Genomic DNA, 27,328 nt, shown 5'->3' on the forward strand with positions numbered 1-27,328 from the left:
GAGGGTGGCCCGTGGGCGCGGCCAGGCGCAGCGTCCTTTAGCCTCTCACCTGGAGTGCGGGGGCACCTGTCACCCTGGATTCCTTTTCTGCCACTGTTACAACAGTGTGAAACCAGCTCTGTAGCCGGAAACAATGCCATCGGTCCCACAGTCCTGGGGTGCAGGCCACCAGGGTCTCAGTGGGCAAAGGTCAAGGGGCAGCAAAGCCGTCTTCCTCACGGGACACCCAGGAATAACCCACGTCCCGAGTCGGCCGTGGGGGCATCGTTCCCTGCAGCCCTCGGCCTGAGGTCCCTGTCTGCTGGCTGCCTCCCGGCCAGCGGCCACCCCCACCACTCGAGGCCTCTCTCTGATCCTTGTACCTGGGTCCTGCATCTCAGAGGCAGCGATGGTGGTGAATCATTTCCAAGCTACACGAGTAAGGTGCATGTGAAACATATGAAATTCGTGTTTAGACTTGGGTCCCATCTCCAAAAAAATCTCACATGTATATGCAAATAGTCTGCCATCTGAAAGAGTCCGCGTGCTTAGAGTTTCTGTCGTGTTCGCAGCTGGAGAAGGCTCTCTGCCTTCAAAGGCCCTTGTATTGAGCCTGGGCCCAACTGGGTTAGACAAGGTCCTCTCCCTACTCCATCCAGTGTCCCTTCTGCCACATGACATAACGCTCACAGGTCACAGTACTGGGGTGTGGATATGCTAGAAGTGGAATGTTATTCTACTTAACACCCCATTCCACACTTCTAGGCCACGGAGGGACCCCCGTCAGCCCCCTGTGGCACACACCCCGGGAGCAGCGCCCAGGGCCACTGGCTGTGAGGGCAGCGAGCCTACACACAAAAGTTGCCGCTGCCGCCTCAAAAGATCCCTCCCGCTGAGTTCTCCACATGACAGGCACTCGCCTTCACCCCACAGTGCCACCGAGAATTCTGTGCCAGCTGGACATGGAGGAGGCCAAATGTGCCCACCTAAGGGCCAGGCACCTGCCTTAGAGTGGACACTGGGCCTCTTGCATTTTGTTATAGCAACAATCCAATGCAATCAGGCCCCTACCAGGCAAGATGAGTTTACTCAATAAACGTTTACCAAGTCCCCGAGTGCTCAGCCAAGGCCACAGTCCCTTGTGGGACAGAGACCCAGACAAACACAGACCACAAAGCCACTGTCACAGTACGAGACGCAGCTTGGGCAGCCCTCCTCTGAAATGCTACAAAAGCCAAAGTGCTCCGGGATCGGAAACTTTCTGATCATGACATGACCCACAGTGGGAAATTCTACCCTGACCCATGTGACACCACAGAATACAGGGGCAGTAAAACATCCCACAAAATTACCTGGGGGCTGTGTGTGGAGCGCACAGGAAACGGAAGTGAATCTCCTGTTCAGATTCGAGTGGCACCAGAGGTCCCTATGGACATGCAAACATTCCACCACCCAAAACACTCTGGCCCCAGGTACAGGTGGGACACTCAATCTGTAATCATGTCAATCTGCCTGTAGGCATGGGGGGTTCCCAAGAGGAGGTAGACCTGAGGAAGGACTTACAGAGCGAAGAAGAGTCCGGCAGGTGGATGAAGAGGCACCACCTGGGAAGCCACAGAGGGAGGGGACAGCTGAGCTGGGCAAGCTCAGGGGCACAGCAGGCCCTGGGGAGGGCCAGCCCACCTCGTCAAAAGACGCCTGGGAGGAGGTCAGCTCCAAGGACCAGGGAGGCTTCCCCAACTGACTCCCCAGAACGGAGCCCGAGGGGGAGGAGCAGGTGTACAGCGGCAGGAGGCTCAGGGGACAGGGGACAGGCACTGTCCTCAGGAACCATGATGGGTCTAGACTGCCCAGCAGGCTCGTCCTGGAATCACCAAGTCCCTCCCCAGCAGGGGTCGGGAAGCCCCTGAGGACACCCCAGCCTGGCAGAGAGCGGGGCTCAGGCAGGGGCTTCCGGGGGCTGCACCCCCCACGCACTTTCAGATTCAGGGTTAGCTCGTTGGGGTCACGGAGCTGGGACCCAAAGTGGCTGGTGCTCACTGAGAGCTTTATGTAAAGTACTTTATCTTTGTCCCACGACCCTTATCAAGTGTTGCTTGGGGCCAGATAGTGAGCTTCAAGGCCCAAGGTGACAAAGTCACATGCACACGTGTGGGGACTGCTGGGGGTGGCAGCCAGGTCCCCGCACACACCACACATGCTCTCCTGCTGGGCTGCGCCCCAGCCCCCAACATGAGCCAAAAGCACAGAGGTGGAGTCCCTGAGCCACCTGTCACTCTGCTCAGGGAGCTCGAGCCGGTTGCCTGGTTCTGAAGTGGGAAAAGCATGGCGCCCACTGGATGCGCCCAGGGAAAGCCACACAGAAGGCCCTGCTCCCAGGGCGGCAGGCGGGGGAGGCGCGCAGAAGGTCACACACAGCAGTCACACACAGCAGGTCACACACAGCAGTCACACACAGCAGGTCACACACAGCCGCCTCCACGCCAACCACCACCCTGCGGGGGGGCCAGGGACACCACCATCCAGAGACCCCAAAGAACCCCTGTTCCTGATGACACCCCAGCTCCCGGCCACTCCCTGCAGCCCTTCTGGCACCAACATTTGCCTCGGGAGCTGGACCTTTGGAACCTCGCCCTCCCCGGGGCACTTTCCACCTGATAGAACAGATGCCCAGTCCTGGCCGCGGGGGGCTTCCGCTAGGTGCTGGGGTGTCACACTACAGAGGGAGGAAGAAGGGAAGCCGAGGGACACACAGGGGAGCCAAGGCCACACGCTGAGGGGGGCTAATGACAGGTCTCGGCTTGGCTACAAGTCACAGCAGCACCGAGCACAGAAACCAAAGCTCCCCGTCCAGGGCGGGCGCACTGCCAACAGGAGGCTGCATCTGAAAGAGCCCTCAAAGGAGGTTTGGGAAGATAAGAGCAGGTTCCTAGACACTGGCTCCTACGCCCTGGGAGGAGCTCTCTCGTGCGCTCTCTCTCTCTCTCTCTCTCTTTTTTTTTTTTTTTTTGGTACAGGGCACTGGACCCATGGGCACTTCACCACTGAGCCACATCCCCAACCCTTGGTAGTATTATTTTTTAATTCTGAGACAGGGTCTCGCTACACTGCTTAGGGCCTCGCTAAGTTGCTGAGGCTGGCCTCGAATGTGTATTGTAATCCTCCTGCATCAGTCTCCCAAGTCACTGGAATTACAGGAGTATGCCAGGCACTTCTTCTGTTCTTAACTTTTGAAAGTATAATAGAAATATTATAATATGCACAAGGACTGGGGATGTAGCTCAGTTGGTAGAGTGCTTGCCTCCCATGCACAAGGAAGGCCCTGGGTTCAATCCCCAGCACTAATATATATATATATATATATACAAAAAAAAAAAGTACAGTGAATTATCACAAACTCCTGCCAGGCTAATAGCCTGCAGACTGGGTCCAAATGCTCCACCCCCCACCTCACCCTACCCCATCACTAACCTGTCCTGAACCCAAGAATGATTTAATGGACTTTCACGGTAATGGCTTCCTTTTTTCTTTATAGTCTTACTATCTAAGCAACTACTTGTGAATACTGGCTTTGTTTTGCCTGGTTTTTTGAACCTAACGTACAGGGAAGCATACAGAAGGTATCCTTTTGTGTCTGCCTTTTCTTCGCTTAATGTATGTTTCTAAGGTTCATCCATCCTGTTGAGTACAACCAGAGTTTATTCATTTTCATGAGTGCATAGTACTCCAATGACCAGTTATGTCACAATTTATGTATCCATCTATTGTGGATGGACTTTGGGGTTGTTTCCAGGTTAGAACTATTACAAATGATTACAAATATTCTTCTAAGTATCTTCTGGTGCATGGACAACACTTCCATTAGGTATGTACGTAGCAGTGTCCCTGCTGAATCGAGTGTGTCTCTTCAATTTGAGGACAATGTTAGCTCTACTGCGTGGCGCGGGCACCCATTTCCGGCCCCATCAGCAAGGACGTGAGGATTCTCATACTCTGAATCCTTGCAAATGCTTGATGCGCTCTGGTTTTCGTGGTTTTATTGTTTTTTGGGCTTTTCCCCACTTTTGTTTCAGCCATCCTGATGGGCATGTCACCGTGACCTCAATACACACTTTCCTGATTACTAAGGAAGCTGCACACCTTTCTGCATGCTCCTGGCCATTTGTCCTCTTTCATGAAGTATCTTCTGCAAAAATCATTTATTTCCTCATTAGGTTGTATTATGTTTTTATACAGCCCTTTTTTTTTTCTTTTTTGAGACGATCTCACTACATTGCCCAGGCTAGTCATCAACGTCTACGCTCAAGAAATCGTCCTGCATCAGCCTCCTGAGTAGCAGGGACTACAGGCATGTACCCCTGTGCCCAAGGGAATACAGATCCTTTGATGGGCTTACGTGTTACAAAAATTTCCCTCTGGGAGGGATCTTAAATGTCCAAGTAAGTCCATTGAAAAAGACTTAGAAACAAAACCATTTCTAAGTTACCAGCCACAGACCAGGCTTCCGCTTTAAAGGGAAAAGCAGAACATCTGGGATCAGACACCACAGGTTTAAACCTCAGTTCTGCCCCTTCCTGAGTGCACTTAGGCAAGTCACTTAACCTCTCTGAGCCTCAGTGTCCATATCTGAAAGCTGACACAATTGTGGATTGCACGGTTGTCTGTGGCTTCAAAGAGCTTATGTATAAACACGCTCCGGGACCACAAACAGGGGTAGCGGTTGTTAAGTCAGAAGCAAAACTGGCTGCTGCCCGGGCAGACAGGCTGTCTCTCGGGCTGTCTCCTGGCGGCCTCCGCAGAGGCTGCAGCGGCAATCTTTCTAATCCAAGAAATACGCCCTTCTCTGGTTTGCAGTCTGAGCCACGGCCACCTTCAGAGCCGGTCCCTCTGCCCTCACCAACGTCAGACGGGGCTGCCCAGGGCCAGGAACGGGCTCCTCCCTGCCTGCCCAGGCAGGAAAACAGGAAGCAGCCTCCACCCTGCGGGAGGTGGAGTGGGCCCCTCTCCAGGCCACCAGCCTCCTTCATGCAGCAGCAGGCTGGCCACTGGCTCCCTGCATGCGCACGGCTGCGCCCCGCCACGCCCAGGCCGCTCCACACCAGGTCCTGGGGCTGCAGCAACGGGCACCCACTTGGTCCCGGCAGCACCTGGCAGGCAGGCCAGGCAAGGAAGGCCCCCTGCCCAACCTGGGCTGGGCATCTGCTCTCCAGGGCCACACTCACAGTCCCCGTCCCCTCCCAAGGTGCTTCTGAGAGTCCCACAGCCCTGTCATCCATTCCCCATGCTGGATGCTCCTCTTAAGGGAGCGATGGGAGCTCAGGGGGGACACACGTCCCTGTCACAGTGTGGAAGCCAGCTCAGGGGAGTTTATGAGCTAAAACATGTGAGAGCTGGAAAGACCTTCGGAATCTTGCCCAACCTCTCATTTTGCAACCAGAAACCCGGCTGCACACTCAGACGGCCTCGCTCTCCGGGGTGCACTAGGACCCCAGCCTCGGGAGCTCCGATCCCAAGTGCTCAGGACCAGGACAGACACTGATTTTGAATCTGGGGGCAGAGGTGGCTTAGTTTTTGTGAATCGGGGGGCGGGTAACTTGGAATAGCTGCATGTACATATGAATTATGTGGGGGATGGGACTCTGGCTGAACACGAAATTCAGTCATGTTTCATGCAGGCCTCTACACGTGGCCTGAAGGCAGCTTCGCACCATAGTTTTCATCATTTGGGGCACGAAAAAGGTCTCATGCTGTGGAACTTTCCACTCGTAGCATCCTATTGGTACCTAAAAAGTCTGGGATTTTGGAGCGTTTCAGACCAGATTTAGGGATGCTCGGCCTGAGGACCTCCACCCCCTGCTACCATCAGCCACATCCAGGGGCCCAGGACAAGAGGCCAGTCCATCTCCCTCCCTGGCAGGACCTTCTAGCTCAGACAGGGCCTTCATCAGACGGAAGCCCTGGCAGCAAACCCACGTTTCGGGATATTCAGGAGGTGCCCCACTTCGCGGAGTGGCCCTTTGTCTTCTTCTAGACGCCAGAGGCAGACACTCTCCTGCATGGCCCCAGCCTAGCTCAGGGGCTTCCCGGGCACGGGCCGGTCACTTGGTAGAGCCATCATTGGCGACACCAAAGGAGACAGAGGGAGAATCTCAAAACGTGCAAAGGAAAAGCGGAAGTCCTGTGACAGCTCGTTACCCCGCCTTGGTTTGGGTTTCGTTTGGTTTTGGCTTTTCCCTTCTTTGTTTCAAGATGAGGTCTCACTATGTTGCCAGGTGGACCCTGAACCCCTGGGCTCTAGCGATCCTCCTGCCTTAGCTTCCCGAGGGCCAGGAGCACAGGTGTGCGCCCCGCCCCCAGCTTCTCCATCTGGCAGACAGAAATGGGGGCCTGTCTCCCACCAGCACCCCCTTGCACACGGAGACCCAGAGCTGCCCGTGCAAGGGGAGCCACACATGGGCACCACACCGTGGCTAAGGCCCCAAATCACTTGAATACAGGGTCTGGCTGCGACCAGGCTGCAGGATCTGTCCCTGGAGAAGGATAGGGAGCAAAGGAGCAGGAGACAGACCAAGTCCCAGTCAACCGGAGGGAAGGGGAACTGACACCAGAGAGAAGAAGGGCAGGGCGGGTGGGACGGGTGCAGACATCTGGGGAAGCGGTTCAGGGTGAGGGAGTCCGGAGGGAGAGGTGGGGAGCTGGCACCATCGTAGAGGTGAGAACAGACACCGTCAGAGGCGAGGGCAGAGGAGTGGAGGAGGCCCAAGGGAAGCTGGTGGGGACAGCCTGCCAGGGGTCCCCAGCAGCAGGGGGACAGAGGAGGAAGAAAGCACAGGATGAACACCCCTAGGCCAAAAATTCAAGATCGAAAACTTTCTGAACTTCGACAGGAACACCACCAGAACCTGACCTCGTGTCACAGGTGACAGTCCAACACAGCGGCACCAACAATGCAGCATAAAGTCACCCACCCGCTCTGAGTACAAGGTTAGACAGAACAACGGGCTTGTGTTTAGATGGGGGTCCGGTCCCCAAGACGGCTCATTGTGCACAGCAAATTTCCAAAATCCAAAACACAAACCACAGAGTCCAAACTTTCAAACTGTCTAGGCCCCAGCCTTTCAGGTACGACTCAACACGGGCAACTCATGAATCTGCTGCAAAGACTGAAAAATTCAGCCCCGGGGAGGCCTGGACCACTTGCACCTGGGCAGGAACTGCTGGCACCGTCCTTCCCACCAGTGACAAGAAACCAGGAGAGGACAAAGCCAGGGGCCCGAAGAAAGCTCACAGCCTCCTTCCTGTACCAATCCCAACCAATGGAACCAGGAGGGGACAGAGAAGAACAGCGCCTTAAATATAAGAAGCCACCTCTGATGGTAAAGCAAACGGGCAACAGGACTCAGGCTTAGCTCTCCCAGCAAGGAGGGGCCTGCCCAGGCCTCAGGGAGCCGGAGCACGCCACACACCTGGTCAGGGAGGCACAGGGAGCTTGGTGCTGGGTGTTTGTGCTGACAGAGAGCAGACCTAAGATCACGGTTTTAAAGCAGGCCTGGGGCCATCTTGGTTTCTCACCCAGGGCCCCCAGGGTTCCAGGGCCACCGGTCACCTTTTCTGGCTCTACATGAGAACTACATGGACTTTCAGAATGGCCAACAATTGCCCCAGACCTATGTGACAGAGTCCCTGCAGGGCAGGACCCAGAAATATAGTATTTGTTTTGAAGAACTTTCAAGACGTTTCTAAGGTGTACCATGGATTCCTCTAGACCTAGCCTAAACCTTCACAGCTGGTGAACCTAAAGCTGGGCATCCACTGCAGATCATGATCAGGTTGGCAGAAACACCCCCACTGATACAGGAAGAAGAAGACTTTGCCATCCGATCAGGTGATTTCTTTTTCTTTCTTTCTTTTTTTTTCTTTTCTTTTTTTAATGGGGTCTCACTATGTTGCCCAGGCTGGCCTCAAAGTCCTAGGCTCAAGCAATCCTCCTGCCTTAGCCTCCCAAGTAGCTAGGACTACAGATGTGTGCCATCATGCCCAACTGGCTTCTCTGTTCACTTGCTGTGTGATCTTGGACAAGTCATTTAGCTTCTCTGTACCTGAACTATAAAGATAAATAACAATAACACAAAGAATATGAACCTGAACTACTAAATGGAATAAGGGATCAAAATCCCTGGCATGTTCCTCGTGCCCAGCAGGACTTCACAAAACTCTTGCTTCTCTCTCTTCTCTAGACTCCAAGTCTCCTAGTTTCCCGGTACAGATGCATCAAGACCCTTCACTCTGTGGTAAGCTCTACCCAAAGAGGCTGCGACTCTCACCGGGTCCTATGTCCCTGCAGCCCTGGCCTTTCCTCCTGCCAAGCACTCACCTGTGTGCACCAGCAGGCTGCAGGATCTGGCTAACAGGCAGGCTGAGCCCGTGTGGGTCAGGGTGGACCTGGGGTCCTGCCTTGGTTCCAACACCCTGCAGCAAAACTCAGTCCTCAGGGCCTTGGGTCCTCTGACCTCACAGGTGCCCACCATGGCCAGCCCACCTCCCTATGGACTCTTAGCTGCCCTGAGAGTCTCTATGCCTTATCTGTCTCTGGGTCCCCACTAGGGTCTGTGCTCCCCAAATGAACACTGAAAGAATGTGCCAACCACTTTCTGGCTCAGTCCACACAGCCAGGTGTTTGGCTGCCAGAGGAGCCCTCCTAGCAGACAGGAGGGCACTGTGGCGGACAGGACAGTGACTCGAGCCTCCCGCGAATCCTGGCCTTGGATCCACCCTTTTACCCACCAATAGGATGACCTGAGCAAGGCACCAAGCCCTGAGTCACAACATCCTCCTCTATAAAATGACAATGACCGTACCCAACCATTATGCAGCCACTACCACCCCCTCCCCGTGATGGCTAAAAACTTGCTTTCTAAACTGGAATGTGTGCCCCAGACTGTGATGTGCGGAGGGGACAGCTGGCCAGAGACAGGGCTGCAGCAACCACTAAGCCACCAGGAGGGCCGGTGGTCCCCACGCTGGCAGGGACAGTGGCCATATGAAGTCAGAGGATGGTGCTGAGAGGCTGACCAGGAGGGAACTTGGGGCCAGTAGGAAAAAACACCCATGAGTTCCTGAGGCTGCGGGGGCCCAGGGCTGCCCTGCAGGTGCTAACCAAAAATCCCAACCCCCCAGCCCAGTACCCACTTTCCAAAAGCCTCGAGCCCTGGGATGCAGGGACCTGCAAGGGGAGGCAGAGTTTACCGCAGGCCACACAGAGACACAATGACGGTCCAGGGTCCTGAGGCCGGCCACCACGGCCCTCTCTCCACCTCACCATCGGTCTCAGCCCACAAACCTCCTCTGCACCCACTCGGATCTCTCTGCCTGCGGCTGCTTCTTCTGCCTTCCCCATTGCTGACACGCTCTGTCGCATATCAGAGGGCACCACCCTCTCCCCCAACAGGCCACTCTTCATCCCTGTGCTGGGGTTACTGCCCGGCTACCTGTCCCTCCCCAGAAGTGACCATCACAACTGGCACAGTGAGCTGCAGCTTCCTCTCTTGTGCCTCATCTCCCCAGGCGGATTATAATAATCACTGAATTATGCTCCACTTTGCAAACTCCTCTGCATGTTATTTAATGTAATCCCCACCATAAGCCCACAAGGTAAATATTATTATTATTATTATTATTATTTTACAACAAGGATACTGAGGCTTAGGAAGTTTAGACAACTTGCCTGAGGTGTCACAGCCCATCCACATCACACATGCCCAATGTCTTCTAGCCAAGGCCAATGATGTGCCCCATGCTTAGAGGCAGCCCTTCAAGGTTGGGACTACTTCCAGCTGTGTGACCTCTGGCAAGTCACTTAACCACTCTATGCTTCCATTTCTGCAGAGCAAAATGTGGCTGATACCCACCTCGCCAGTTCTTTCCCAGATTAAAGAAAGGAATACCATAAAGTACTATATTTGGAATGGTGCCCAAACTAATAATTAATTACAATTATTATTATACTTTGAATGATTCTCTTGGTCTCTTAGCTCATTAAAATTTTTTTCTAACTCACTTTGGTATCTTCTAATATATTTGATAGGTAGCCATTAAAAATAAATAAATTTTGCAGACTGACTAATGCTAGCTTTTAAGACTGTTGTATGTGGTTTGTTTGTTTTTGTTTTGTTTTGTTTTTTGCGTTACTCTCCTATTCCCCTAAAGAGTTGACAACAGAAAACTCTTTTTGCTACAGTCTATACCTCCTACACACACACACACACACACACACACACACACACACACATGCACGTGCATGCACAGCCAATCTGGCCAATTACAAGTGTACCACAGAATATAAAATACCAGGAAATACTGACCTACACTCTCCTTGTTGGGCTGTCCCTGGATAGCTAGGGGACATGCCAGTCATGGCTGGAAATTTCACAAACCTAATTTCTATCACTATAATGAGTCAAACTCTTATGTGTCATTTCTCTATTGCTCCAATTTTGACTTATCTGAGACTTTAGAAGGAATGGGCTGTTATAAAATAACATCTGTTTCTTTTCTTCTTTCAAATAAAAGAAAGAAAAGCCAGTCATGGTGGCACATGCCTATAATCCCAGATACTCAGGAGGCTGAGGCAGGAGGATGACCCATTTGGGGGCCAACCTCAGCAACTTAGCAAGACCCTGTCTCAAAATAAAAAATAAAAAGATCTGGGGATGTAATTCAGTGGTAAAGAACCCTGGGTTCAATTTCCAGTACCCAAAAAAATAAAAATAAAAAAGAATATATGCACCCTGTTTTGAGGAGGAAGAAGCCTCACGTGACCAGGTAGCCAGTCAGGGCAGCAATGCCCAAGGTCAACAGAAAACTTCCCTTTTCTCAAGAGTCCAGTTCCCAAAGTCAGAGAACAAGCCCCAAACCCAGGTGGCTGGGAGGCAGAGTGGATGACTCTCTCTCCCTCCCTCCTGGGTGAGGATGACCCTATTGCACACTCTCCAGGCTTCCGTGGGTGGGGTCAGAGGTTTCAGGAATAAGAGGAGGATGAAGTCCCTGGGGTAAAAAGCTTTATTCTTTGGAAGATTCCATTTATAGAACACTCAGGCAGGCCCTCGATATCTTTTCTATCTTTTCTACTTGCAGAACACGACGGGGGAACCAGCCTTTGGCAGTGGGAGACCAAGAGGATCTTCAAAGATTTCCTCTCTGTGAGCAAGAGGAGAAGAAATCTGCCCGTACAACTTTGGCACTGGAATTCAGAGAGGGGTTGTACTCTTTGAAATGGGTTTACATGCAGACGTAGGGACGGACACCATGAACGTGTGAGCTTTATTCAGTCCCATCAATACATCCCGCATTAAAAATGGGTTGTGGCTTTTTGTTGACACTGAGGAATTTTGGCGCCCAGCCCGGGTCAGGACAGACAAATAGGGTGATCTGTCAGGCACATCTTGCGGGGGGTGGGGGAGGGACCCACAATCCCAAGTCAGGAATCCGGGCACCGTGGGGCAGTGCACCCTGACCAGCAGCTAAGCGCCAGGCGCCCGCCCGGCATGCCTGCCCCAGCCCCCGGTCAGTCGCCGGGCTCGGCCACACGTCGCATTTCCTACATTCCTTCCCACTGCTCAGACCCCTTCGGCCCGGCCCGGGAGGCCGACAGCTGCGGCCGGCGGGAGCCAAGCAGGGGCTCCAAGGAAGGGGTCTGAGGGGCGGGGGAAGCCAGCGCATCCAGGACGCGATAGGAGGAGGGGAGGAAAGGCCCCCGCCTCCCCACCCCGGCCAGCGCCCCCACAATCGCGAACCCAAGTGGCCCCAGTGCTCTGCCCCTGCCTAGGGGCCCTCCATCGACCTCTTTTGGAGCCTCCCCGTGCCCCCTGAGCGGCGCTCGCCGAGTCCAGCTCCCCGCGGCCGCACGAATCCCGCGGCTCCTCGGAGCCCGCCCCGCGCCTCCCGCCCGCTGCCCAGGCCAGCAGGGATGCCCGGGTCCCCGACCTCCGGGGACCGCCCAGGTCTGCGCGCAGCGTGCGCCCTCTCCCGGGCGCCCTGCCCGATCCTCTACCCGGCCTGCAGGACCCCCGTTCCCTTCAGAGCCCCTCCCGGACACTGCGTCTCTCGGGGTGTCCCAGCGATGCCCGGAGTCCCCCGTCCTCACCTGAGTCCGCTCGAAGCTCTCGCGCTCCGCCGCCTCCAGCCCCGCGCCCACCCCGCGCCGGCTCAGCACCTTGGGCAGCGGGTTGGGCACCTGCTTCATGGAGCTGGCCATCCGATCCATGTCGCCGCGCGGAGCCGAGTCAGGGGCCCTCGGCCGCCCCGGGATCCCCGCGGCGCCGCCCGCCCCTCCCAACCCGCGGGGATCCGGCGCTAACGGGACGGCTCCCGCCTCCCACTGGCTGGGAGCGCCGTCCGTCTCCCCGAAGCCCCGCCCCCTACAGAGAGGCTTCCCCGCCCGCCCCCGCCTCCGGAGTCGCTCGACTTGCGCTGCCCGGCGGGCCCCTCGGGGCCGCAGGCGCGCCGTGATTGGCCCGAAAGCCCGTCCGTCACCGAGGTCCCGCCGCGGGGCGGGGCCTGGGCAGGTTGCCCTGACCTGCCCCGGCTCGCCCCGTCTCCACGCCCGGCGCGCGCCTCCCCTCCCCCGCCGGCCGAGCGGCTCCCGGGGCGCGCTGCGCTCCGAGGCCGCCGCGGCTCCTGCTCCTGCTCCCGCCGGGCTGCCCCGCAGTACCGCGGTGGTGGGCGGGGCAGCCGCCGGGGAGTCGGGCCTCCCCAGGGCGTCCCGGCCGGCCTGGGCAAGGCTTGTTTACTCCTCTCCGGCCCGGGACGGGAGCGCGGGAAGGACGGCTGCACCGCCGGGAAGCGCTGCCCCGCGCCGGCTGGACCCGCGGCCGCGGCCTCTGCATCCGGCCGCCGGTACCCAGCCGCGCTCCGCCTTTGCTCTCTCCGGCATCCTGACCCTGCAGGAGCCCCGCTGTACCCGGCCTGCAGTGACCGCAGAGCCGCGGTCCTGGGGCCCTGGGCTGGATCCACGGGAACCTCCGGGACTTCTTCCCGGATCCGCATCGTCTGGACCCGGCCGGGGCTTGCTTGTTGGTAGAAGCCCCTGTAGACTCTGTGTGCCCACGCGACTGAGGGCCACCCCGCGCGTCCTGTGCCTACGTCGGCGAGGGCACCAGCTAGCCAGGGAGAGTGCTCCTCGGCGGAGATGCGGAGCAGAGTTACAGGTCCCCCCACCCGCGGTGCCAGTTTGGCTGTTACCAAAAAATAAAATAAAATCTTTGAAGCCCAGGAGAATGCATGACGCCTTTAAGTACTAAACAATATGCAATTTGGTGGTGCGAACTATTATATGCTTACTTACCTACGAGCTTAATGGTGCTGGGGATTGAACCCAGGGCCTCGCGCACGCTGGACAATTTTTTTTTTTTTTAATTAAGAGTTTTTGATAAAATCCACATTCCAGGGGCTGTGTGACCGAGCTCTTGCGTAGCATGCACGAAGCCCTGCATTCGATCTTCAGGGTTTGATCCCTGGTACCAGACACACTTACCAGCCCGCAGGAAGGTAGCATTCAATAAACAAGGGAAGAAGCGGATGGGCATTTGCAGGAAATAGGGAGCCGCTGAATTCTTTTGCTCAGATGTGTGCTGTGAGGTGTAGGCCTTGTGGGGACTGGATTACAGCTGCAGGACAGAAAACGGAATCAAGAGGCAAACGCCAGCGGCAGGCGAGACAGTAGAGGGCCTAGACGAGAAGAGAAAGTTCGTTCCCTGGGGAAGTTAGGTGACTGAGGCTTGGGCGTAGGGGCTGGGGGAAGAGAGGCCGGCTGGTTGACCGGAAGGTGGTTCCCTCCGGGCTGCCTCTGGGGCAAGCAGGAAGGCGGTCTTCACCTTTATGTAAATCGCTGGGGGAGGGAGCGTTGGGAGTAACCTCCCTTTGGGTTTCTCTGGAGAGAGGTTGTGTCACCTCGTGTTCCAGCTTTGGAGTCTAGAAAAAGATGGGTGACATTAACTGGGGGAAGGGAAGCCCCATGGCTGGTTTCAGAAGAGAAAACTGATTTTAGAGCAATGTCCTCATAGTGAAGGCTAATGTGCAGGTGGATGGATGGAAACAGAGAGACCCAAGAAGAAGAATGGGAGGAATACAAGCTCCCAAACCAGGAGCAGGAGGGAAAAGCAGTACTAGGGAACCCCGAGGACATGTGTCTGTAAATTGCACCCTATTGGAAGATAATACCTGCATGTGGTGTTCAGGGGCTGTGAAGTTGGGTCCTTTAGAGTTGTAGCGGGAGAGGATTTCACACTCAAAGGGCTAATGAGTTAAGGAGCACTGTGGAAAGGTTACCTGGGCTTAGGGAGTCCACCGGGGAAAGTAAATCCCTGAGGAATGTTGGGACAGAAGGGAAGGACGTCTGTACCCCAAAAGGGACAGGGAGAGGAGGGAGCTGTCCTAGGACCAGCTGGGGGCTCTTGTCAAGGCAGAGTAGCACCTCCCTTGGGTAGAAAGCCAGTTACTGGGGACAGTTGTCTGGCCTGCTTGGTTTGGGGTGAACCCCCAGTCTGTCCTCTGATTTCCTGCTAGTGCCTCCCAATGGCCACTGGTAACTGGAAGTCAAGGGCGAGGGTGTTGCAGCTGGCATTACCCCCACACCTTCACAAGGAGCAGAGTGGAGGCTGGGCCTGTAGGGCAAACAGAGGTCCCCCACACAGGGGAGTGTTTTGAAGGAAGAACAACAGAGAAAACAGATGCAATCCCTCTTAACTCCAGGTTCCCATTCTGAGCCCTGCCCGTGCTCCAGACCCAGATAAAGAATGATTTATGACTCTTTGCCCAGATTTTATGGCATCAATAAACACTGGCCCTTCAAACAGGGATTAAGGGATCAGCCTCATTCTTATTAGAATAAACCAGAGCTGGAACCAGGAATTTGTGGTTTGGAGGCACCCTGTAGGGAAAACTCAAGCCAGCTACCTCCTCCTTGAAACTCAGCAAGTTCAAAGCAAGGATCTCCCACTTGCCAAGGATGGAGAGAAACCCTCCCCAGGGGACCAACCCACTGCAGGTCTCTGGGGCCTCACTCAGCTCCTACTTTGAATTCCAGCAATGTAGGAACTATTTGTCTCATGCCTTCCAGGGATGCCCTGTTTGGGGACATGAATTCCTAATCTCTGGGAAGCCCATAAATCTTATTACTCCCCTTTAATAACAGGTGAAATATGTCCTGTTCCATGCCTGGTTTGTTCAGCATTCAGCTAAATGAGGATATATAAGCCGATCACACTATTTCTATATTTCCTGGAGCCAGTGTACATTTGAACAAGCTTTAATGAGATGATTGATAGACATCAGGCTGCATTTATCCAAAGCATACAGTTGGATGAGTTTTGACACATATGGTATGTATACACACACGGGACACATGCATGCACACGAAACTATCACCACAATCAAGATGACAAACGTGTTCGTCACCCACAAAGGTTTCCTCTTGCTCTTCTGTAATTCATCCCTCCCTCTCCCAAACCTCTGTGCCCAGACAACTGAAAGACCCGCCGATTCCCTGTCCAAGAAAGACGCACGAGGCACTGGCTGCAAAAGCAAGAGGCGATTTATTGATACACAGGCGCCTGCGGGTGCTCAGCGAAACCTCAGCCGGAGCTTCGGTGAACTGGCACACCGGGCTTTGGGGTACAGATCTTTTATAGGGTACAGTGGTCAGTTTCCCTCCTAGCACAGTAACAGGTATCTCATTGGCTCTTTTGAATCCAGCATATAGGTCACTTAAAGGGTAAACTTGTTTTTCACTATAGGTTCCTGGAAAAACCACATAAAAACCATTTGTTATTCATTGTATGGTTTTTCATTGTATGATCCCGTTTGCCCAACCGTGCTGGCTCCTTTCCCAACCATCCTGTCCTTTCTTAATCGGTTACATTTAACTGATTTTCTGAAAAATACATCTGACGTCTGTGCAGGTGCGGAAGCAAGCCCTGGTGATTTATTACTGGGCCTAAAGTTATTGGGCTGGGGTCTTTCACAACTACCCATCTGCTTTCTGCCACTGTGATTAGTTTGCATTTTCCAGAATTGTGTTTTTCTTTTTCTTTACTGTTTAGCTAGGGGCTTGGACTCAGGTTCTGGTGCATGCTAAGTAAGCACTCTAGCACTGAACTAACCCCTGACCGTAGAATCATACATGATGTGTTCTTTTTTCTCTGACTTTTTTTTACTAAGGATTTTCCCCCCTGGGAATCAAACCCAGAGCCTCACATATATTGGGCAAGTGCTCTACCACTGAGCTACATCCCTAGTCCCAGCATAATTCTTTTGAAATTCATCTGTGCAGTCATGTGTAGCCATTATTTATTCTTTTTTTTTTTCCTTGCTGAGTAGTATTCTAGCATAGGAAAATTCTACAATTTATTTATTAACCTATGAGGATCTGTTGGCTTGTTTCCCATTTTTTGTTTTTGTGTTGGTACTGGGAATTGAACCCCGGGGGCACTCAAACACTGTGCCACATCTCCAGCTCTTTTTATTTTTTATTTTGAGACAGGGTCTCACTAAATTGCTGAAGCTGGCCTTGAACTTGCAATCTTCCTACCTCAGCCTCCCAAGCTTCTGGGATTACAGGCGTGGGCCTGTCTGTTCCCAGTTTTTAACAGTTACCTGAAAAACCTGCTCTGAATAGTCACGAAGTAGTCTTTCTAGGAACACATGATTTCATTCCTTTTGGGTAAATACCTGAAATTATAATGTCTGGGTTGTATAGTAGATGCATATGTAGCTTTTTAAGCAACTGCCAAGTTGTTTTCCAAAATGCTCGCACCGTTTTACATCTCTGCCTCCAGCACGTGACAGTTCCAGTTGCCTCTCTTCCTCCTCAACACTTTCGGTGGTCAGTCTTTGTCATTTAGCCATCCTACTGAATGTGCAGTGGGTCTCTTGGTGTTTAAGTTTGCTAACTTAAACTAATAAACTTGCTTCTTTTTCACTTCGCAGTTTATCATGGACCTTGCTACGAGTTGGCAAATATTGATCAAATTCTACCCTTTTTTCTTATTTATTCATATACACACAGATCTATAATTGTTCACAAGTAGGGTCCTATTTGTGTTTAATCCCCCAGACATCTGGAGAAGCATGGCCCCTTCGCACCTGTTTTCTGGTCCTTACCTTCTCCTGTAGGATGTGGGTTTGATGTTTTGTTTTGCTCTGGGTGCCCGAGATTAAACCCAGGACCTCATGCTGTGCCTGCTGAGTTTTTTGGACATCTGCTCTTCTCTCTGGTAAAGAGCTTATTCAAATCCTTTGCCCACTTTTAAAACCTTTTTATTTTGAAATAGACAAGACACTACACAGTTTCTATTTACCCCTCAGCCAGCTTCTTCTAGTGTTAACATTTTCCAAAACCATGGTACAGTTATTGAAGCCAAGTAATTCACATTGGTACAATTTTATTAACTAAACATTTGGATTTCACCATGTACTAATTAATGTCTGTTCTGTTCCAAGATCCAATCCAACTGCCCACGTTGTCATTATCAATTTTCCTTAATCTTCTCCAATCTCAGTCTTTCCTTCTTTTATGACAGTGACATTTCTTTCTTTCTTTCTTTTTTAATATTCTTAGTTACAGATGGACACAATGCCTTTATTTATTTATTTATTTATTTATATGGGATGCTGAGAATTGAACCCAGTGCCTCTCATGTGCTAGGCAAGCGCTCTACCACTGAGCCCCAGCCCCAGCCCTGTCTATATGTTTTTATATGTGAATGAACTTAGAAAAGGGCGTTAAAGGGAATAGTCCAGGATGCCAGTACTGGCTTCAGGATGGGAGTGGAATGACAATAGAGATGATTACTCCTATGTATCTGGGCTTCAGAGCTGCAGAGATCAGTGAGCAGCCCCCTCCTAGAGAGGCAGATGCAGCTCCTGTGAGCCTGGATTTGAGAGATGAGGACCCAGGCAGGGAAGGGAGCAAGCCACAGGCTGGGAGGAAATGTTTGCACAGTGTGCAGCCAGCAAAGCCCGCAGGTCAAGGGCGCGTGTGCTCGGTTTACCTGGGCTTCAATAATTCATCCAGGTCAGGACAACTAAGGCACAAGAACACAGTAGGGGACCAAGCTAGGGATTGGCAGTGACAGGGCTCTGCATCAGAGCTCGGCTCAGTGTGGTCAGTTTTGAGGCGGGCAAAGATCAGAGGCACACGCCAGGAAGAGAAGTTTAAGAGACAAGTCAGGAGGCAGAGGGGAGGCCAGCAGCTGCAAGGTCATCAGAGTCCAGGAGCAATGTGACATAAAAGGGGCTGATAACAGTGGCAAAGGACACTGCAAGGTCAGGGAAGGGTGTGGGAGGTGGGGACCTGAAAATAGACCTCCTTGATCTCCAGAGAGCAATCTGCACAAATATATGGACGCTGCAAAGTTCAAGGGACCCCCCAGGGCCATCCTCAGCTTTGAAAAAAATTTCTAGAAGCACCCACAGAATTCACCGAAAGCTGCTTTATTCATGATGACAGCTTCTTATGGTGACAAAGGTACAAACTAAAATCAACCCAGGGAAGAAATACATGGGGCAGAGAGCAGGAGGGTCCCCCATGTGGAATTTCTAGGTGTCCCTTCTGGTGGACTGGGGGGCAGCACCACCTCCTCCAGCAAGGACAATATGCCTTGAGTGTCATCGGGGGAATATCACCAGGGAAGTTCACCCACGCCTTGCCATGCAGAGGGTTTGGGGGCTCCATTACATAGACACATAGATATGACACAGTGGCCACTTGTATGGCTGACCTTTATTTCATCTCCAGTCCCTTCAGAGGTCGAGCTGATGCCATCTGGTCCAAGCCCACATCATAAATCACATTGTTGGACTGACCCATGTGGCCAAAGGCCCCCAGGCAAACAAACACAGTCTTACCAGACAGGTCATTCCAAGGGCACGGACATCACCTCCAAGGAGCCAAGGGCAAAGCCTCTCTTTCAGTTAATTCTTTACTACGCAGACTCAAAGTCACAGACTCAAAGTCACGGTGCACTGAGAGGCGAATTAAATCTAAGCAGAAGGAGTGGCTCTGTCACTGTCCCTGTCTGGCTACACCAAAATATTTGGCAGAAGAAGGAGGCAATGAGGTCCATGCAGAAATGTGGAGGGACAGATAAATGAGACAGTACGTGGAAGAGATGCAGGTTACAGAGCATGGAGTCTGGGATCAGAGCAGAGAAAGTGGGGTGGGAGAATCTTAGGTTGTGTCCCTAGAGGGTCCGTTTGGGGAGGAATTCCTCAGTAGAGGTGAGGCTCCACCATCCAGCAGTGAAATTTTGAAGTGGGCTAAAGAGAGAAGGAAGAGACAGGGTACAGTGGCACACGCCTGTGATCCCAGCGACTCGGGAGGCTGAGGCAGGAGGATGGCAAGTTTGAGGCCAGCCTCAACAACTTAGCAAGTTCAAAATGAAAAAAAAAAAAGGCTGGGGATATGGCTCAGTGGTGAAGCAGGGCCTACTATGTGTTCCCTTTTAGCGCAAGCTAACAGGACTAGGAAAGGCCTCTGTATCGTGGAACTTGGGTGGCAAGCAAGAACACAAGACCTAAAAAGAATCCTCTGAGGGCTGGGGATGTGACTCAAGCGGTAGCACGCTCACCTGGCATGCGTGCGGCCCGGGTTCGATCCTCAGTACCACATACAAACAAAGATGTTGTGTCCGCCAAAAACTAAGAAATAAATATTAAAATTCTCTCTCTCTCTCCCTCTCACTCTGTCTTTAAAAAAAAAAAAAAGAATCCTCTGAACTCAGGTTATTTACAGGAGACCGTTCTAGCAGAACTAGTTACATAATTTAGTGGGGGGGGGGCGGCCAAAATGTAGGACCTATTGTTCAAAAAGTGTATCAAGCTGGGCATGATGGCACATACCTGTGATTCCAGCTCCTCAGGAGGCTGAGGCAAGAGGATCAAAGGTTAGAGGCCAGATTGAGCCACTTAGTGAGAGCTTGTCTTGAAATCAAAAAGAATCTTTTCCTAAAGGGGGTGTCGCTCAGTGCACAGCATTTATCTAGCCAGGCCCTGGGTTCAATCCCCAGTAGCGCAAAAAATAAAAATAAAAAAACATGTAACAAGAATTTGAAGACAGAACCGGGGGTGTGACTCTATGGTAGAGGGCTGGCCTAACCTTAGGGAGGTCCTGGGTGGGATTCCAGTGCTGGAGAAAAGGAAAAAAAATTAAAGACAACAATGGAACATGAAACAAATTGTGGAAGCCTTCTAAGTGTGTGGTACTGAGCAATCGCACGCTCAGCTTGCCCATTAAGCAAAGACAGCCCTGCTGCTAGAAGATGACAGGTAGAAGAGGCTTCTCCATGGGGTAACAGCTCCAAAGAGGCACTGGTGATTTTAAAATATGCCCACCAGGGTGTGGTGGTGTGCTCCTGTAGTCCCAGCACTTGGGAGGCTGAGATAGGAGGATCACATGAAGCCAGGAATTTGAGGCCAGCCTGGGCAACAGAGCCAGACCCATCTCAAAAAAAAAAAAAAATCCCCCCAAATCTTGACCTCCTTTATAAGAGGTGGAGCCTAATTCTCTTCCCCTTGAGTGTGGGGGTACATAGTGACTTACCTCTAATGGATAAAATGAGGCAGAAGTGACTTCAAAGCTGATGTCATTGATGGTACTGTACTCTCTTTGTCACTCTCTCTTGGTTAGTTCGCTGAGGGACAGTTACTTACCATGTCCTGAAGACATTCAGCAGCTTAGGGGGAGACCCATGTGGTAGGGAACCGAGGACTTCCACCAACAGCTATGTGGGTGAATGGGTCCCCTTGGAAGTAGATTGTGAAGTAAAAATCAGCCGAGGCCATTGGACTATGCTCCTGGTGGAGAAAAGAATTTGAAGACAAAATGGGACTTTAAACCAAGTACGGACACGTAGATCCCAACAGACCAGGCTAACAATAAAAATGGAAGCCGGATGCGGTGGCGCACGCCTATAATCCCAGCAGCTCAGGAGGCTGAGGCAGGAGGGTCACAAGTTCACAGAGAGGCCTTAAGCAACTCAGCGAGACCCTGTCTCTAAATAAAATACAAAATAGGGCTGGGGACACGGCTCAGTGTTCGAGTGCCCCTGAGTCCAATCCCTGGTACCAAATAATAATAATAATAATAGAGTCATTCGTGCTGAAGTTCCATGTCACCAAGGTGAAGATAAGACACTCAACTGACCTTTGAAGAAATCAGGATTAGAGGGACGACAGAGTATCCGTCAAGCCAGTTTCAGTGGCGTGGTAATGACGTGCCCTTGGCCTTCGTCCTCACACTGAAAAAGGCAACCTGTTAACCATCAGTTATTTTTCTAGCTTCTGTCTCCCTGTCCACACCTTGCGAGAAAGTAACTTTAAAATGACCCGATGGCTTTGGGAGTCTGTGTCTGCTGACTTGGACCCTCTCCGTCCAGCCTCCTCTGCCTGGCACATTGTGATCCCAGCAAGGGCTGCCACATGTGCACAGAAGCCAATTCTAGGGCTGGGTTTTGCTAAACAGCGTCGTTGAAGGAAGACTGATAAGGAGGCAGGAGGCAGCTCCATCTGTCCACTAGACTGGCCAGTAGGGAAGGGAGAGAAGCCAGGTGAGGGCAGAGAGAGGGCTCTGGTGGAAACCTGGAATCCTGGTGGGACAGCCTGCACCCAGTTTGCCAGGCCTGGTGGAACTTGGGGATGAGGGAGTCTCCAGCCTCTCTGTTATTCTGCTCCATCCTGGAACTTTTTTTTTCAGTACCCAGGGGCTCTTTACCACTGAGCCATGCCCCCAACCCTCTTTATTTTTTATTTTGAGACAGGGTCTTTCTAAGTTGTTTAGGGTCTCGCTAAATTGCTGAAGCTGGTTTTGAACTTGCGTTCCTCCTGCCTCAGCCTCCCGAGCCACTGGGATTACCGGAGTGCGCCACCGTGCCTGACCCCATCCTGCAACTTTTGGAAGTGCCCCTCGAGTCTAATCTAGGTCCTCAGGCCTCTATTCTACTTCAGGTCACCACGCTCCTCAGAGACTTTTGGGTCTTCTGGACTCTCAAGGTCATTCAGGTCAGGTCCTAAGGCTCTGCCCCTGTGACCTGAAAGACAGCTTGAGTATCTCCAGGGCAGCTGCCATTGTATGGCCCAGTTTCGATTGGAATACTTGTTGTACTTTATTGAATGAAGTGCTGCCCGGTTCTGGAATGGAAGATAAAGCCATTAAGTTCCTCGGATTGTTGAGATGGCATCCTTGATGGTCTCCCGAGGACACATTGGAACTTTCAGATCGAGGTTCCTGTGGGTGCTCGGAAGGAAACCCACAAGACTCCCTAAGAGAGAAACATCGGCTTAGCTACTGCTGGATGCCTGCTCTGCAGCGTGAACCGGCAAATGCTGATTGTTTTAGGCACTCAGTTTGGGGGTAGTTTGTCACCCAGCAGTGGTGACCAAAATAGCACACAAGCAGGAACCACAGAGAAGGGCTGTGGCAGACACTGTCAGGTGGATCCATCTGTCACTCACTTGGTGATGATTTAAAATTGAGGGAGCATCAGTCAGGACAATGACTGAGGACACCATACAATTTGGATCTGTCTGTGGATAGATGTGTGTTCTTTCTAACAAACGTTAACAAAAAGTTATTTTGTGTGACTTGATGACAATTCTATACCCTTATCTGAACATTAAAAATTTTAAAGGGGGAAAAGACAACAACAGGGTGTGTCGGGGGCGGGCAGACAGCACCCACCTGGTCAGCCCAGGTCAGCCTGGCAGGACAGTGAGCGGGGAGGGCGTGCTGTTGGTAGGTTGTGCACATGCTAGGCAAGCACTCTGCCACTGAGCCATTATAGGGACAGACGAGGCAAGGCACCCAAGAGAGCAGGAAACAGTTTTATTTGGCTGCAGCCAGGTTCAGAGGGCACAGCTTTTGTGGTAATCAGTCAATCCCTTGAACCCTGATTGCAGGGAGTTTCAGAATTTTATACCCAGTGTATAAGGGGAGGGACTTAGAAGTTCACAGTCTGCAGAATTTCACATAAAAGCAGCTTTTTCTTTCACATAAAACCAGCTTGTTCTGGGCAAGTTAACCCTTCAAGGACAACACCTGAGAAGGGGAGAGCTTCTTCTCCCCTTTCTTTCCTCCCCCTGCCAGCTGTTACCATGGAGCCCAGTTGGTGACTTCTCTTATCTTAGAAATGTAGACAACACTGTGAAGCCCCAGCTCAAGGCCAGAGGCCTTGTTTACATATTTCTGCAAACTACACACTGGATAAATGTTTGTGGAAAACTAGTCAGGGGGTGTCCAGCACCTGGAGTGCTGATTTCTTCCCGGCCTATAGCCAAGCAAGATAGGGCGACACGAAAATAGGAAGTTTATCTACATTGGACTCTTTTGTAGAGACTCTTTTGCTGACAGTCCTAAAATCAGCCATGGTGAAGATTTCTGGAGAAGCCCAGTTAAGATTTTTTTGTGGAGGAGGGGGTGCCCCCTACAGAGCTAAATCCCCAAACCCTGGCCTTGAATTCTTGGACTCAGACAATCCTCTGGCCTTAGCCTCCTCAGTAGCTGGGACTACAGGTGAGCACTAGCAGAAATGCAGATTCTTTTTTTGCTTTTTATTTTCCTTTTAATAGTGCTTTTTTTTTTAAATCCCCAGTCCTATTAATTTTTTTTTTTTTTAATTTTGAGACAGGATCTTGCTAAATTGCTGAGTCTGGCCTCACACTTGCAATCCTCCTGCCTCAGCCTCCTCCAGAATCGCTGGGATTTCAAACCACTGTGCCTGGCCAGAAATGCAGATTCTCAACACATGAAAGAGGAATCAATAAAAGTAGCCAGTGGAGGGCAGATGAGAGCTCTTGGCTTTCTAGATGCCTGTGGAATGGAAGGTCCCTGCCCTCTCTTAAAGGAATTTGCAGCATTGGTAGCTGAGAAGGAAGATGTTGGGTCCAGAACTTTCCCAGTTCTAAGTGCACTGGGCATCCTGCCATGGCTTCCTCCGATGGGTGAGGCTGTACATGGGGGAAAGCATGGACCTAGAAATGGTTCGACCCTGGGGCCCAGTGCCAGAACCACTTGCTAACTGTGTATTAGGCACTTAACATCTCTGACCCTCAACTTCCTCATCCGTGAGATGGGAATTGAATTAATTCCTACCCCAGTCAACTGATGGATTAAAAGACGTAATGTTGTCATCATTGGTCTTACTGCAGTTTCTGCCGCTATAACAGAATACCACAGATTGGGTAACTGATAAAGCAAAGAAGTTTATTTCCCACAATTCTGAGGGCTGGGAAGTCTAGATCAAGGTGTGGGTACCTGGTGATGGCCTTCCTGCTACAGAGGCCATCACATGGTGAGAGAGCAGCTGTGTGCAGGTCCCCTTCTCTTCCTAGAAAGTTACTAATCCCATTTTGGAGGCCCCGCCCTCATGACCTCACCTAACCCTAATTCCCTGCTAAAGGCCCAACCTGCAAACACCATCAACATGAATTTGGGATTAAATTTCCAACACATAAATTTTTGGAAGACACATTCAAACCATGGTATTGCCTTCCCCCACCACTTTTTCAATTTTTATCAAAGTTCTGATGTAGCCGGGTGTGGTGGCGCACACCTGTAATCCCAGTGGATCCGGAGGCTGAGGCAGGAGGATCACGAGTTCAAAGCCAGCCTCAGCAAAAGTGAGGTGCTAAGCAACTCAGTGAGACCCTCTCTCTAAGTAAAATACAAAATGGGGCTGGGGATGTGGCTCAGTGGTCAAGTGCCCCTGAGTTCAATCCCCAATACCAAGAAAAAAGAAAAAGTTATGATGTATACAGAAAGTCCTGCTTCCTAAATGGAAATCTGATTTCTCTTGATCTGACTTCATCTAGAGAAGCTAAAGAACAGCCAGCCCAGAAGGAACAAACCCACACTCCCCAGCAGAAATCAAGAGTGAGATCCGTGCCAGGGACACTAGTACACACCCATAATCCCAGTGACTCTGGAGGCCAAGGCAGGAGGAGTGCAAGCTTGAGGCCAGCCTCGGCAATTTAGTGAGACCCTGTCTCAAAATAAAAATTAAACAGGGCTGGGGTTGTGTCTCAGTGGCAGAAGGCCCTGGGTTCAATCCCTGGTACCAAAAAAAAAAAAGGTGGTCCCTGGCCCAGCTGCCCAACCCTGATGAGGCGGGGTACATGTCCTGGCTCCTCCCACTGCTAGGCCTTCACGCTTACATCCTCACCACACAGTCCAACATTCAGGGCCCCAGCCACCCCCCTCACTTCCTGACTGTATGAACCTGTACTCTTTGTTTTCCTGTTTTGTCCTCTTGGGACCTTGGGGTCCTGGAAGGTCTACCCTTCCCAGAGTTGGCTAATCCCTATCCACTGAGGGCGCTTTTCACATGCAGACCAACCAATCCAGAGCCCAGGCCCCCAACCAGGGCCACCCCCACCTGCCCATCAGCTGGGCCACTAAGCACAGCTCCCCGTCCGAGAGCCCACGGAAATCCACAGGCCTACTTACCTGCTCACCTGCCCCTCCTGTGAAACCCACCATGAGGACTCTTGCCTGGCCCCCTCCCCTTGTGCTGCTCCCGTGGAAGGTCCACGACAGGACAAGCCCCTGCTTTGAGTGTGACGATTTATCTTGCAATGGCAATTGTGTCCCAATCTTTCGGTCTTTGCCACATCTGATGATAAAAACCATATTTGAAGACACAGATGCCCTTCTCGGCTGGCTCTGGCCATCTCCCCAGCATTACTCTGGTCTGGGTTCCTGGGGATTTCCAGGTGCACACAGGTGACCCTCCCAAGCCCACCTCCTCTGTTTCTGGTCCTCCACCCAATCTCAGCCGCCCATTCTCAAGTTCATACCTTGACCTCACGGTTACCCGTTGCTCAACTTCGTTTATCCCCCTCACTGCTAAGAGGCTGCGGCCTCTTAGTTTCCCACCTTCTTCCTCCAGGACGCTGACTCAGGTCCGCTGGGACCTGCAATCCTTGATCCTTACACCTCTGCCCTGTCCCGCTCACCCTTAGAAGCTCCCCAGTTCTCTTTTAGTAAAAGCCAACATCCTTACCCCAGGCTGCTGCTTTTGTCTGGAACATTCTTCCCTTAGACACCTGCAGGATTCAGGGCCTTGCCTCCTTTCAGCCTCCACTCAAATGTTACCTTTTCAAGGAAGCCTTTCCTGACCACCCCTTCAAACTGCACACCTCCCCCCACCACGGCTGGACTGCCTTCCCTCGACGCCTCTGACCTATGATGTAGTTATTCATTGTGGGGCTGAGGCCAAACCCCGAACCTCATACATGCTAGCCTAGGCAAATGCTAGGCTAGCCACACTCCCGGCCCCTTATAGTGTCCTTATTTATTACATTTCCTCCTCATCACTTCTCTTCCCCATGAGGACAGGGATTTTTCTCTTTTTAAGTCATATCAGTAGCCATAACATCCAGAAGAGGGTTTTGCAATTTTTTTAAATGTGGTAAATAACTATTTATTTATTGAATGAACAGAATATTAGCATCTGAGTGAACCCTAGAAATCACCTTGTGCAACTCATGTCATCCTAACAAAGAAAATAGCAAGGCAGGCAGCAGCTGCGACCCGTGGACTTCCCTTAGTCACTTACTATTGATCCGGCTCAAGCTTTATGAGCCTTTGATGCCTTATCTCTTGTAATCTGCGGCAACCTGATGAGCTTGGTGTCATGACCGGCTCCATTTTGCTGGTGACGAGGTTAATGGAGGGTTCAGATTCAGGAACTCATCTCGGATCACAGGGCCGATAAGCGGTGGATCCCAGCCAGGCTCCCCTCGCTTGCGAGCACACGGGTCCCCCGTGCAGAAGGGGTCAGTATGAGCAGACTGCCCATTCAGAGAAGAGCAGCCATTGCATGGAAATTGCAGGCCCGAGACAGGGCGGTGACCTGCTTGGTGCAGAGACACCCTTAATCAGGCTCCTGGGATTTGCTGGGGTTGCTGTTTGGGAAGGAATGAGGCTGAGATGCTGTTCTTTGGGGGCGGCGGCTGCCAAGCCGGCCCCGACCTCCCCGCCAGTCTGTCTCGCTCTAATGCACTCTGTGGATGCCTGTCCGCCCCAGGGGAGTCTTAATGGACCCACGGAGTCCCAGCTCCAGCTGAACCAGTGGCTCTGTAATGGAGGAGACAAGGTCATTGCCAAGGGAGAGGGAGGTAGAAGACACACACCGTGACTGGCTTCTAGGACACCAACCCATCTTCGCTAATCCTGGGCTCTCACGTCTCCTCCACAATTTTTCTCCTTTTGCTCCAGGTGCCTTGCTCCTGAAGAGCAGGAGCAGGTTTATTCAGGACAAGTGTCCCAGCAATTCCAAGGTGCCACCGTCTCTGCCCT

At 52.1% G+C, this 27,328-nt stretch overlaps 1 protein-coding gene across 2 annotated transcripts in view; it reads right to left on the reverse strand.

Moving 5' to 3' along the window:
* Hip1 (huntingtin interacting protein 1) overlaps window positions 1-12,304 on the reverse strand; it is a 133,812-nt gene extending 121,508 nt beyond the window's left edge. The window contains exon 1 of one of the 2 annotated variants that reach the window (XM_046422709.2): window positions 12,122-12,304. In XM_046422709.2, the coding sequence (XP_046278665.1) occupies window positions 12,122-12,241 (120 nt within the window). In that variant the 5' untranslated portion in view covers window positions 12,242-12,304. The remainder of the gene's footprint in view (window positions 1-12,121) is intronic. The other variant, XM_046422708.2, reaches the window with a different exon arrangement.
* Between the last annotated feature and the right edge of the window lie 15,024 nt (window positions 12,305-27,328).

Source organism: Marmota monax, unplaced genomic scaffold (genome assembly GCF_021218885.2).
Source record: "Marmota monax isolate L192 unplaced genomic scaffold, Marmota_monax_Labrador192_F-V1.1 WCK01_AAM20220418_F8-fsc00237, whole genome shotgun sequence".
Lineage (NCBI taxonomy): Eukaryota > Metazoa > Chordata > Mammalia > Rodentia > Sciuridae > Marmota > Marmota monax.